General features: G+C 44.0%; 1 protein-coding gene across 14 annotated transcripts in view; it reads right to left on the bottom strand.

Annotated features, from left to right (window-relative positions):
• The window catches only part of FHOD3 (formin homology 2 domain containing 3), a 471,894-nt gene that overhangs the window by 78,108 nt on the left and 381,535 nt on the right, over positions 1-12,251 (bottom strand). For all 14 annotated transcript variants that reach the window (XM_086682773.1, XM_086682772.1, XM_086682774.1 and 11 more), the window contains one exon: positions 8,755-8,969. In XM_086682773.1, coding sequence (XP_086538899.1) covers positions 8,755-8,969 — 215 coding nt within the window. The remainder of the gene's footprint in view (positions 1-8,754; positions 8,970-12,251) is intronic.

Below are 12,251 nucleotides of genomic sequence, written 5' to 3'. Positions count from 1 at the left end.
AGTCAATATCTCAGTTGATCTGAACTTGTTAGCAAATTAATTCACAAAAAAAATGAAGAAAGATCCACTTAAGGGGTATTTTAATAGGTGGTTGAATAAATATCTTAACTATCAATTTATCAAGAATCATCCTCTAACTTTTCTTCCTCTTTTAGTGTTAGATTCTCAGAAGGAAATGGCCCACATAATGTCAACTTTCTGTAAAAGTTCCCTTTCTACATTAAACCACCATCTATTCTTTGGTCTTTATAGAGTGGCCTATATTGTCAACTATGTGTCCTCCATCATGATCCATGTAATAAATGTCTGGGTATAGGGGAAATAGCTGTCTCTATAGAGTAATGTGTCTGCCTTCTTTTTTTCATGCTGTTTGTTCATTCTAGCTCATAAAGCATTTACTGAATGTCTATTCTGCTCCAAGCATTGGGAGATAACAAAGGTGAATGCAGGCATGGGCTCTCCTCTGGGAAACACAAAGTGGAGGAGGACGGGGTACCATTTATTGACTATTCAGTGAGATAAGCCCCTATATCCTTGATATGCACAAGATGTAAGGGAAATACAAAAGAGGAATCAAAGATGACTTTAGAGAAGATCCTTCAAGTAGATGGGTAAGATGGATAAGAGTCCAGTGGGCACCCAGTGGAAAAGGGCTCTCAAGCACAGAGCACAGAGCACATGTGAGAAAACAGAGCACCTTTCAGGTACTGACAGTGGTTTGATGCTGATGGAACATAACATGTAGGGGTGGTTGTGGAGGTAAAAGACTGGTTGTAGGCAGTGGATAACCAAAGTCTTGAGTGCTGTATAAGGTCTTACCTTTTTGCTATAGATAATGGACAGCCACTAGAGCTGTTTAAAACAAGGTATAGATAGGATTTTTTTTGGGGGGGGGGATTGGGTTGCTAATAAGAAGCTGGAAGATGTGAGGTCTATTAGAAGTTACTGAAATGGTCCAGATGAGAGATGGTTAAGACATGGACTAAAGCAGTGGCAATGGGGAGGGCTGAGTTGAGAGAAAGGAAGCCATAAACACTAGGTGATTGACTGCATACAGGTGTGAGCATTGAGGGAGGAGTCAAAAATTACAGGCATGCTTCCAGCTTAAATGACTAGGCCAAGAGATATGGTCTAAAATAGATGAGGACTGGAAGGTATGAGTAGGTTTAGGGGGTAGGGATTTTACAGGTGAGAGACACGCGACCCTCCCATCTGAATGTCCCAAACTGGCACCTATTGAGTGTGACATGTCTGAGGAGTAGATACTGATGTCTAAGGAGGTTAGATACATGTGTCCTGAGCTCAAGAAGGCCAAGGCTGGAGATACAGATCTGGCGATTTTTATCACATGGTAGGTAGTTAAACATCACAGGTGAGGATGTGAGAAAACAGGCACAGATTAGGCATAAAAACAGAAGGTTGCTAGGAAAGGACCCTTGGAAAAACCCAATACTTAGGGGTCAGGCAGAAGAAGAGTCAGTAAGACGACTGAAACAAACTGATGAGAAAGACTGAGATAAAAGATGAGAAAATACTGATGAGAAATGCAGAAAATATGAAAGCCAAATAATACACGGAGTCTGGAGATTATCTAGAGGATACATAAGGACCAAGAGCTGCTCGATCTGAAAAGTCAACAAAAATCTACTGGAACTTCCAAATGTATCTGGTGGAGGCAGCTTTCTCAGAAGATGTTCCAGCCTCAGAGGGCTCTAAATATTCATGTCCTGTTCAGAGGCAGATAAGATGCCTTGCAGGGTCACTGACCCCAAGAGTTCTCTTGAAAAAGCATACTTAGGCAGTACAGCAGCTTTTTATCTTGATGAGGTCCCAATAGTTCATTTTTGCTTTTAATTCCCTTGCCTTTGGAGATGTGGCAGATAAAGGGTTAGTATCTAAAATCTATAAAGAACTCAACAAACTCCACACCCGAAAAACAAATAAACCAGTGAAGAAATGGGCAGAAGACATGAATAGACACTTTTCCAAAGAAGACATCCAGATGGCCAACAGGCACATGAAAAGATGCTCAACGTCACTCATCATCAGGGAAATACAAATCAAAACTACAATGAGATATCACCTCACGCCGGTCAGAGTGGCTAAAATGAACAAATCAGGAGACTATAGATGCTGGCGAGGATGTGGAGAAACGGGAACCCTCTTGCACTGCTGGTGGGAATGCAAACTGGTGCAGCTGCTCTGGAAAACAGTGCAGAGGTTCCTCAAAAAATTAAAAATAGATGTATCCTATGACCCAGCAATAGCACTGCTAGGAATCTACCCAAAGGATACAGGAGTGCTGATGCATAGGGGCACATGTACCCCAATGTTTATAGCAGTGCTTTCAACAATAGCCAAATTATGGAAAGAGCCTAAACGTCCATCAACTGACGAATGGATAAAGAAGGTATGGCTTATATATACAATGGAATACTACTTGGCAATGAGAAAGAATGAAATCTGGCCATTTGCAGTAATGTGGATAGAGCTGGAGGGTATTATGCTAAGTGAAATAAGCCAGGCAGAGAAAGACAGATACCATAGGTTTTCACTCATATGTGGATCCTGAGAAACTTAACAGAAGCGCATAGGCGAGGGGAAGGGGGAAAAAAAAGTTAGAGAGGGAGGGAGGCAAACCATAAGAGACTCTTAAGGACTGAGAACTAAGGGTAGATGGGGGGTGTGGGAGAGGGGAAAGTGGGTGATGGGCAGGGAGGAAGGCACTTGTCAGGATGAGCACTGGGTACTGTATGGAAACCAATTTGAAAATAAATTATATTTAAAAAAATAATAGAGGGAAACCTTCTGGAAAAAAAAAGAAAAAGCATACTTATAGGGACTGGAAAGCTAATTTGTGATTATTCTGCCACACTGTAAGCAGTGTACCATTTTGCACAAATGCCTTATGAGGGTGGGGGAAAGGTAGGGGTGGGTAGAGTTGGGGGCAGGGGTGCTGGAAGGAAAAGTGGAGATGGCAGAGTGGTGATCAAGGTCTTGACCACAGATAAGAATGCTAGAAGGAACCAGGTAGTTATTCTTCTTTGTTATTTCCCAGTTCATAGTCAATGACTCTGGAAATTCAAAGTACCACACTGAAGGATGCTCAATGTCCCTACTTGTGGAGGTCTCCTGAATGTCCCTGAGAGCATTTACCCAAGGCTCCCACTTCGGATGAAAGGCACTGATGTCTTTCCAGATTCCCTGTTAGCACCTCCAGAGGAAGACAAGCTCATTAACCCCCGGAGCCTGCTCCAGGCTGGGTCTTGCAATACCTGATGTTCTTTTTGTCAAGTAAGATCAAACAAGCTAATTTCTGTTCTAAAGTTGAATACTTCGTTTCCATTAAACAGATTTTAAGATGCAAATTTGTAAATGTTGGTTACACACCATTATAATCCAATGCTTGGAAACAATCCTCCAGGGGTCTCTTGTGTTTCTGAAGTCTTATAAGCAGAGACAGTGACAGTCTTTATTCTGGGATATCCAAGGATGTGTGCATAGCAAATAGCTGTGGAAGACAGAGACCTTGTCTCCCCCTGGAGCAATAGACTGGTTGGTTTATAGCTTAATGTGATAAAAATAATGTCTCTCTCTGGGACAAAGGGAAGACAGATTTACTGCCCAACATTAAAGATTTGGGGTCCCCAAGCTCAAGGTTCCTCTCTGTGTATGCAGCTATCATACCAAGCTAACACCTGGGCCTATTCACATCACCTTGCAGGAACTGGGGCTTGGAGAAATGGCACAAATGCTGATACTCTGGCTACTACTATTGCTATGAGTAACAAAGTCTGTTGTCTCTGACCCTGGAGTTTCATGTCTTGTGCCCACATCCACAAAATTGTGGCAGGCTGACTTACTAACTTAAAAGTCAAGTCAAGCCTTAGACCCTTTGGAGTTTTTGATACCTAATTGCCACCTATGAAAGTACCATGTTGATCACCTAATACTGCTCTTTAACAACTATTCCAACACCATTGTGTACCTTGTCTTTACTTAACCACACTTAAGATTCATATTTGGTTTACTCCAAAAGGATTCAAAACTGTTTTAAAATATGGTGCATGAGGAGTGCCTGGGTGGCTTAGTCGGTTAAGCATCTGACTCTTGGTTTCGGCTCAGGTTATGATCTCATAGTTTGAGTTCAAACCCTGTGTCAGGTTCTGAGCTAACAGTGCAGAGCCTGCTTGGGACTCTCTCTTTCTCTCCACCCCTCCCCCACTTCAAAAATAAATAAATAACATAACATAAAATAAAGTAAAATAAAATAAAATATGGTGCATGAAAACACACTGCAGGCAACTGTCATTTTCTATAAGAGAAAAAAGGGAAAGTTTTGTTCTTTTCCATTTTTAGAGACTGAGAAAAAGGCAGGAAAATCCAATGATTTGCAAAGGCTCTTAAAGCCATTCCATGGCAGGTGTAGCAGGTGGTGCCTTGGCCTTGGGTAGAGTTCCTGAGAGATTTTGTCTCACTGACCAAATGGCATCAAGTAGCAGCAGTCAGGTGAGGTGTGGGGAGGTGGGCTATCCTGAGTCACAGAACCACAGGAATCTAGTTTTCTGCCAATTCGTGAAATACTGGACTGGAGGTGTCCAAAAGCTTTATGCAAGGGAACCAGCATGCATAAGGCTGATGACTGATGATATTCCATTGCTACTGTGCCAGTTGGAAACAGGATACCAGATGTTTCTGATTTCTGCCACGAGGATGGGGTAACCTAGGAGAGTGTCTACACCTGAAGGAGACTCAAAACATGTCACACAAGGAAGGTGACAAAGGTGCTCAGTCAGTGGCTAGGAACAATGACAACAGCTGTGATGATGAATGACGCCCACGTGAAAAATGATCATTCATTTAAACCAGCAGAACATTTCATGATATTACTATACAGCTACATTTTATTTCTAGGTGAGAGGGTAAGGAAGCTAGAGGAATAGTGCTAGTTACTGGCACTTTATATGCTTGGATCTGTGAGAGAAAATAATCCATTCAGCAGGTCAATAATTTCTGTAATGCCTCTGAGTGAATACTGGTGAGTAGGCCATGGCCACATCGGTCATATTTTGTATCTCCAAGGCCCAACAGTAAGATATTTGGAAATAATCTAGGAATCCAGGTACAGGTAGAAAAAAATCACCAATGAACTTATTTTTCCCTGATATAAAGTTAATATAGCGTGGTAAAAATTTTAAATGCATCTCTAAAGTATTACTTCTGTGTGCAATATGGAGACAACTGAGCTAAAAATAAGAAAAATAATCTAGCCAGTATGTAGCCTTCCTGGCTGCATTAGTGGGTAAAAGCCACTTGTAAGTGCTTGACAGCAGCTGCTTTCTAATAGGAAAGGTAATTTCTCTCCACTTAGCCTTAGGATGGACCCAGGTGTGCCAGCCAGGGGGCAGGAAAGCCACACAGTTCTAGCCTCCGAGGAAGGCAGTTCCTAACAGGGATACCCTGCAGGGACCGTCATCAACACCTGGTTTTGAGATGAATGGTTTCTCCATTCTGTTTCCATGAAATAGGCTCCCCGGATCTGACACCCACTGGGATAATAGGTTACTTTGCTAAAATGACTTCACTTGTGGGTACACAGGTTATTGTTTTTACTCCTCAGAGAAACTTCCCCAAGAGTCAAATCAGAGAATTCAATCCCAATAAGAATACTGCACCTTTTCCTCTAATTAACAAAAATAACTTATTTCCTGACACATCGGTTTCTTAAAGTAACAGGAAATAAACTGGTGAGATATTCTGATGTATGCCATCAGGGCTTAGTGAAAATAAGGAAAGGCTAATTAAAGCAATGGATGGAGAGAGAGGCCCTTCATGTTTCCCTAAATTGGGGTAACATGTCTCCATTAATTGCAGCCCAGTGCAAAGGAGAACACATGCATGTGTTTGTCCCTCACTTGGGCCTGGTGGTTTCACACAGAGGAAAAATACTCCGACCATCACCAGTCTAGGCAGTATTGGGACAAACATCTGCTAGGAGCCACAAGAGGGCCAGATGGAAAAATAATTCAAGCACACATTGACTTGATGGTGGGGGTAGTGGCATAATTTATACAAAAGTTACAGCAGATTTAGCTGGGAAGGTTTTTGGCTGAAAGTTCTCACTCGATAGCACATAATGCTATTGGTCTTTTCACATTTACCCTTCTTTTGAAATATATTTTGTAAGGGCAAAGGTAAAGAAGTTTTTAATGTTTTCCTATCTTCTGCTATTAAAAATTATCCAGAATCCAAGTAAGGAGTTTCAATAAAAGAACTTATGAAGTGACCTTTAATCCTGAAATATATATAACTCAGTAACAAATAGCTGTTTTTCCTTTTCTTTGAAAATACAACTCTGAAAGGTAGGCTGCGATTTATGCCCTGATAAATGGCTAGGTTGACGGTTAAAAGTGGGTTCTACCCTCAATCTCCCCCATTTACTCAGTTGCTCGAGTGGGTGCTAAATAGTAGCGTTTGGGAGGAAGGGGCAGAGCATGACAGAAAAGTGAAGATTGTCATTGTATGATTCCACAGGCAGAGAGAATGAAAAAGCGAGTCAACCCCTGGCACATTTGGACCACATAGTGCCAGGTGTTTGGAGCAGGACAAACATCTGGATGTGTGATTATATTTTTTTATTCTTCCCCCAGATGTTGTGACGTTGTAAATGTTAGGGCTAAGCAAAAAAATGCCTTTGAGCATTTAAAAATGGGGCCTGGTAAAAAAGAAGAGATTATTAATGGGATGCTGGCAGAATGTTTCAAAGAATAACAAGCCAGGTTGGAAAAAAAAAAAAAAAAAAAAAGGTCATTCCATCATTGTACTTCTGTCATAGGGCAAAGGTCTCCAAGTCGGAAGGAAGTCTCAGCACCTTTCGGAGACAATCCTCTCATAGCATGTCTTCTTATACGTTTAAAATTTCTAATTGTATAATTCAGCTAGGTATTAGGACATAGACATCAGATTACTTTGCTGATTCCAACTGCTTTGGATAATTATTTAACCAATGATGAACATCTCTTGTAGATTCCACAAGAACCCCTGCTTTTTTTTTTTTAAACAACCCAAACATCACACAGTGCTATTTCATTAATTTGTAATCGTGTCTCAGTTCAAGCCCAGTATTCCTATTTCAGATGCTCGCGTGGTGATTTCAGCCAAACATTCTCTCAGTCTCTACTAATCCCTTCTCCATAGAGGAAAATGACATGTACTCTTTATCTCTCTGAAAGCATACATAAATAACTTTATTTCCCCCCAATGCATATTGCATATACCCCAAATAAGTGTTTTCTGTGTTCTTACTGGAGTTTCAAATATTCTGCCCATTTAATTGGATAGAACAGCCTCAAGTTTGATCATAGCTGGACAAAATACTTGAGGAACTGTCTTTTTATCACAAACATCAAGGAGACTAAAAGCTTGGAGGACAAACGATATTTATAGATACTGACACTTCTCTCTCAGACTGGGGACCTTCTGTATTTCACAGTTTAGACAACCATTCTGGAAACAAGAGTGGGTACGACTCTTAGAGTTAAAAGTTCCAAGATTAAGTGCTGAACCGTCGCTTTGCAGGGGAATGTTTTTCATATCGCCTCTGGAAATACCACAATTTAGATAGAGCAAGGATACCAGGCAGGGTCTGGAAAGCACAGAGCTGTCAAAGCACAGTCTGTTTTCCTGATTCTCAGAGTCGCAGTATTTTAAGACCGACATTACTCATCTATGACCGAGCCATCTGCCTGGGACAATCTTCCATGGCTCAGGGACCAGCAGGAACTGGACATGATGGAAAGCTGTGGCGAAGCCAGCCCGCTTCTGCAGAATGAGCCCTGAGGCTCGGAGAGCCAGCGGAGAATTGGACAGACAAGATTGTTCCGTTACATCCAGTTCTGCTGAGGTCATGCAGTCCTGCCTTGTTGAAATTAAGCTTTACGCCATATTTAGTCAGCCCTCCGAGAGTTAAAAGTTGAGCGTCTCTGTTGTCTTCAGTTGGCTAAGTTTTGGTCAGGCTGCAAGCCATAACCACTCGGTTAAATTGAACAGTGCTAGCTGCAGGCTCGTCAACACGCACTGTAGACGCCAGTGCCCAAGACCCATCGTCTCTGTTAATGTGAAAGAAAACGGTCCCACCATTCTCAGGGCAATCGGGAAAACAGCTGATGCTCCCCGGCTGCAATGTACAATATTGTTTCTCTCCAAATAAAGCTAAGATGACAGACAATTTCCCCAGCGAGAGCCTTTCTGTCTGCACACAAGCATCTACAGCCACACCACGTGCCAGTAATTGTTACTATATTCCTTTTTTTCTTCTTCAACATTTCTATTTCCACCAGATCCACATTTTTTTTTCTGCTGGCTTTGATTAATTTTATTCTCCATCAGTTTAATTTAAAACAGACCGACAATTCCTAGGGCAAGAACATTTTAAAGTGGTCACTTTATTGGGCAGACCCAATAAATAAATAATGTCCAAATTACAGGGTACTAAGTTAATACCCTGTGATTTAGAAAGCAATGGCAAAGTAAGCCTTATTTTTAATATTCTCCCTTCTCAATGACCATGCATTGACAACCATTATACACAATTCTGCTTTAACAGAAGTGGCTCTCAAGGCATCTAATTTATCAGTGCAGTGAAGTCGCCCTGAGTTTACCCTTAGTTGCCCCTCAGTACTAGTTTGCATGTAGTAATGGTTCCTACTTCCCAGAAGCCTAACATTAATTTCCGTCTGCTCTCCCAGCACTCACCTTGGGGATGCTGAGGTGTTCCCAGGGAAGAGGATGATGCCGCGAGAGCCTCTTGTGAGTCTAGAGAAGGAGAGCTATGGCTCAGAGGGGTGGGGGAGGCAGGGGCCGCCGGGGAGGTCAGGTCCAAGGAGAGGTCACCTCTGCCCCGGCTCGCGCTCCGGCTTCTCACTTCTCTCTCGTGCGCCTCGGCTGCCAACTGCTCCAAGTATTTGTATCTGAAAGTTAAATTCCAAAGGGTTTCCGTAAAAAGAAAGAGGAGCCCGTGGCCGATGCTTGTTTATGGATGAAACACCTGCAGAGTGAGCTGGTTTCCTGATGCACAGAGCACAGCACAGGGCTGGCTGGAGGACCAGTCTGCCAAAAACAGCCAGCGAAGCCAAGATGCTAATGATTAAAATCCCCGCATCATTCATAACCAAACAAATTGGGAGAAATGGCAACATCACACAGTCTCCAGAGACTGGATCACTGCTGCAGAATCCTACTTTGCTCTTTTAGGAAATGTGTACAAATAAGCAAAACAGCAATAATGCCCATTACAAAGCCCCAACAGTGACAGCTGAAAACCACACGCACTCAGAGCTTGCAGCTGTGAAATGGGAGGGCGCCTCGGTGTGGGGGAGAGAAACAATGCCCCCAAAATACGGAAAGGGGTTGCTGGACGGAGGCCTCTCTGAATTTCTGAACCTGCTTCAACGCTAACAGCAACGCGACTGGAATTCGCTTTGTTCTCCCAGTGTCGACCATGGAAACTTTTTTATATTCTAAAATATTTCTGAGTAGGACTCAGACATCCAATAGCTTGGACCTGACGTCACATATAGTTTATTCATCAAAGTCAGTTTAAAAGAACAAAGATACATCTGTTTTGCATTTCAGGCAGGCAGAACCCACTAACTGTTTATTAAGACCAGCTACCAATCATATTCCTCATAGTGTGCTTTATAGATCAGACCAAAATAACTTTGAAATATGTGCCTCTTCCAGATGTCTGCTAATTTTACCCACCATTATTTGTTCAGAAGTGAATTTATGAATTCAGCTGTAGCAGGTTTCTGTCTCACCAACCACTAAACTTTGAGACAGGTTATTCAAGACCGTCACTCAGATCCATCGGGATTCACTGCTTCTTCAGTCCCTCCCGGTGGGCAGGTCCCCCCAACCCTGGCCCACCAAAGCCCCCACCACACAAGGCATTCCAGATTCACGCGCCCAAGAAAAGCAGAGCATATATATGAAACCCTTAAAAAGGATGCATTTAAAAAGCATGCATTTCTTCATGCATCCTTAATGTGGGCGTGGCTCCCCAACGTCTGCCACGGGGACCCCTGCTCCCTGCCAGGCCCGAGGCAATCTGCCCCGCAGGCCGGGCTCGCACGCGTGTCTCCCTCTGCGAAGCCTGCCTTGACCACCACAGCTGGAAGTGATCTTAGCCTTGCCTCTGAACTCATGTCGGATATGTAGCCCATTCAACTCAGATGGCATTTTACATTTACTGCCTGGCATATTTAGTCATCTTTTCACATGTGTGTGTCTGTTCTCAACAAGCAGATAATAGGATTTCTGAGAACAGAAGATTACCATCCTTTGTTCTTTCCCTTGGCGCCTTGCACTTGCCGGGCCCAGGGGAAGCAGGCAAGGCATGCGGTGAGGAACCCGCAAGGCGGCACCTTGCTGCAGGGGTCTACCCGCAGCAGCGGGGGTGAGGGTGGCCGACGCATCTATTTCAACTTCTTAGGGAGAGAGCTTACTTTCATGGTGAATCTCTGAGAAAAAATGAGTGAGGGGTCTGCATACACATACGTCTGGGCGAGGTTTGGAGAGCCTCACGGTTATGGGGCGAAGGAACTCTGGACTTCTCTTGTCAGCAATGTCACCTCTCAAAAGGTAGGAGAGGTGACAAAAGGAAGGTATTTCTGAACTTAATCTGGACCAGCAAAGAAAACAACCTGGCTATGGAATCTTGGAAGAAAGTGACCTTGAAGGCAAGAGTCAGAATCCCAACAAGAGGCATGTTCTAAACGAGATGGTGGCACAGTCGAGGCCAGGAATGCCGTGAGCCCAGGAGGAGCTTGTGAGGCATCCCCACGCTGAGTCTGAGCCTTCTGTGACAGGAGAAAGGGGCAGGCAAGGGAGGGTGTGCAATCAAGGGGACCTGCATAGGTCCAAGGCTTCAGGCCAAGAGGACAACCCATTTATGACCTTCATTTCAGGTGATCCAGCCCTGGCCCCGGCCTCTTGGTCCCCTTCTCCGTGGGCAGCCAGACCGGCAGGTATGTGTGGGCAGAGAGTTCACTTCAGTTTCTGGGGGACTCCAGGGGTTATTCCTTCAGAGTCTGGATACGACTCCAAGGCTTCCTGCACACCCTTCACCTCCTAGATGTCATCCTCAAGGATCTGGGGGACGTGGGAAGAGTCAAGGATTTCATAGGAATTCTCCTGAGGATGTTTATCTGGTAGACAAAAATGGCAGGGGAGGGGGCCTGAGGACTTGTTTGATGGGTGGAAAGTTTCTTTTACAAGATGAAATGAATGCCAGAGACGGGCCACACAACAATGTGAACATACCTAACACTACTGAATTGCACGCTTAAAATGGTAAACGTGATCTTCTGTGTATTTTGCCACAGTTATAAAGACTTTAAAATATGGCAGGGATGGGGGAGGGGCACCAAGGTCAACAGTCAGTAAATCTTTGTGGAAAAAGCAGTGCCAGTGGCCATCTGCAATGGGCCGGAGTGGTGAGGGAAGACTGGCATGCCTGGGAAGAGCCAGGCCACCAGGCATTTAGAGCTTCACAGCTTAGCAACCTCTCCTGACCCATGTCAACCTCTGGCAGTTCCTGGGGAGGAAGCTTGCCCTATATCACAACCTTGTCTTACAGACAGACTCTAAGTGCACTTAGGGGCCCAACAGTACCTACTCCCCCAGGAGCCAAGCAGCCCATGAAATGAGGGTCGAGGGTCCTACGTCCCTGTGGCTTTGCAACACAACCCCCAGCTGAGACTCTCCTGAAGCTTCCTGTATGCAAAGCACTGGGTTTTCTATCCACAGGCCACAGCCTTAAGAAAAGACTTTTCACCTTTCCTACTTTCACCTAAACACTCCCATTTATCCCATCTCTGCCCATATCTTTTGTTTATTCATTCATCTTTTCATTATTTATTGAACATTTGTTGAGTGCCTGTCATGTGCTAAGTGCTGCAGTAGGTACTAGAGATTTAATAATAAACACCCCTTCCCCCCCCCCCCCCCCCCCCCCCCCGCCGGCCCATGGAGCTCACAGTTCAGTGGGAGAGATAGGCAAACAAACCTTTTGAATGAATTCACACATCCACCAAGGTGGTGGGCTGCAGGGCTAGTGTTACAGCCGAGGGAGCATATACGGGCTTGGATCTCATTCCCCAGGGCCCTATAGAAACTCTGTTTGATTTTACATTAACTAAACCTACTTACTGATAACTTTTCCTGCCACTCTTCTACTTGGGAACTCTTCC

The sequence above is a fragment of the Puma concolor genome, chromosome D3 (assembly GCF_028749965.1).
Source record: "Puma concolor isolate L17-30 chromosome D3, mPumCon1.1.hap2, whole genome shotgun sequence".
Classification (NCBI taxonomy): Eukaryota; Metazoa; Chordata; class Mammalia; order Carnivora; family Felidae; genus Puma; species Puma concolor.
This window is presented reverse-complemented; position numbering and strand designations above follow the sequence as displayed.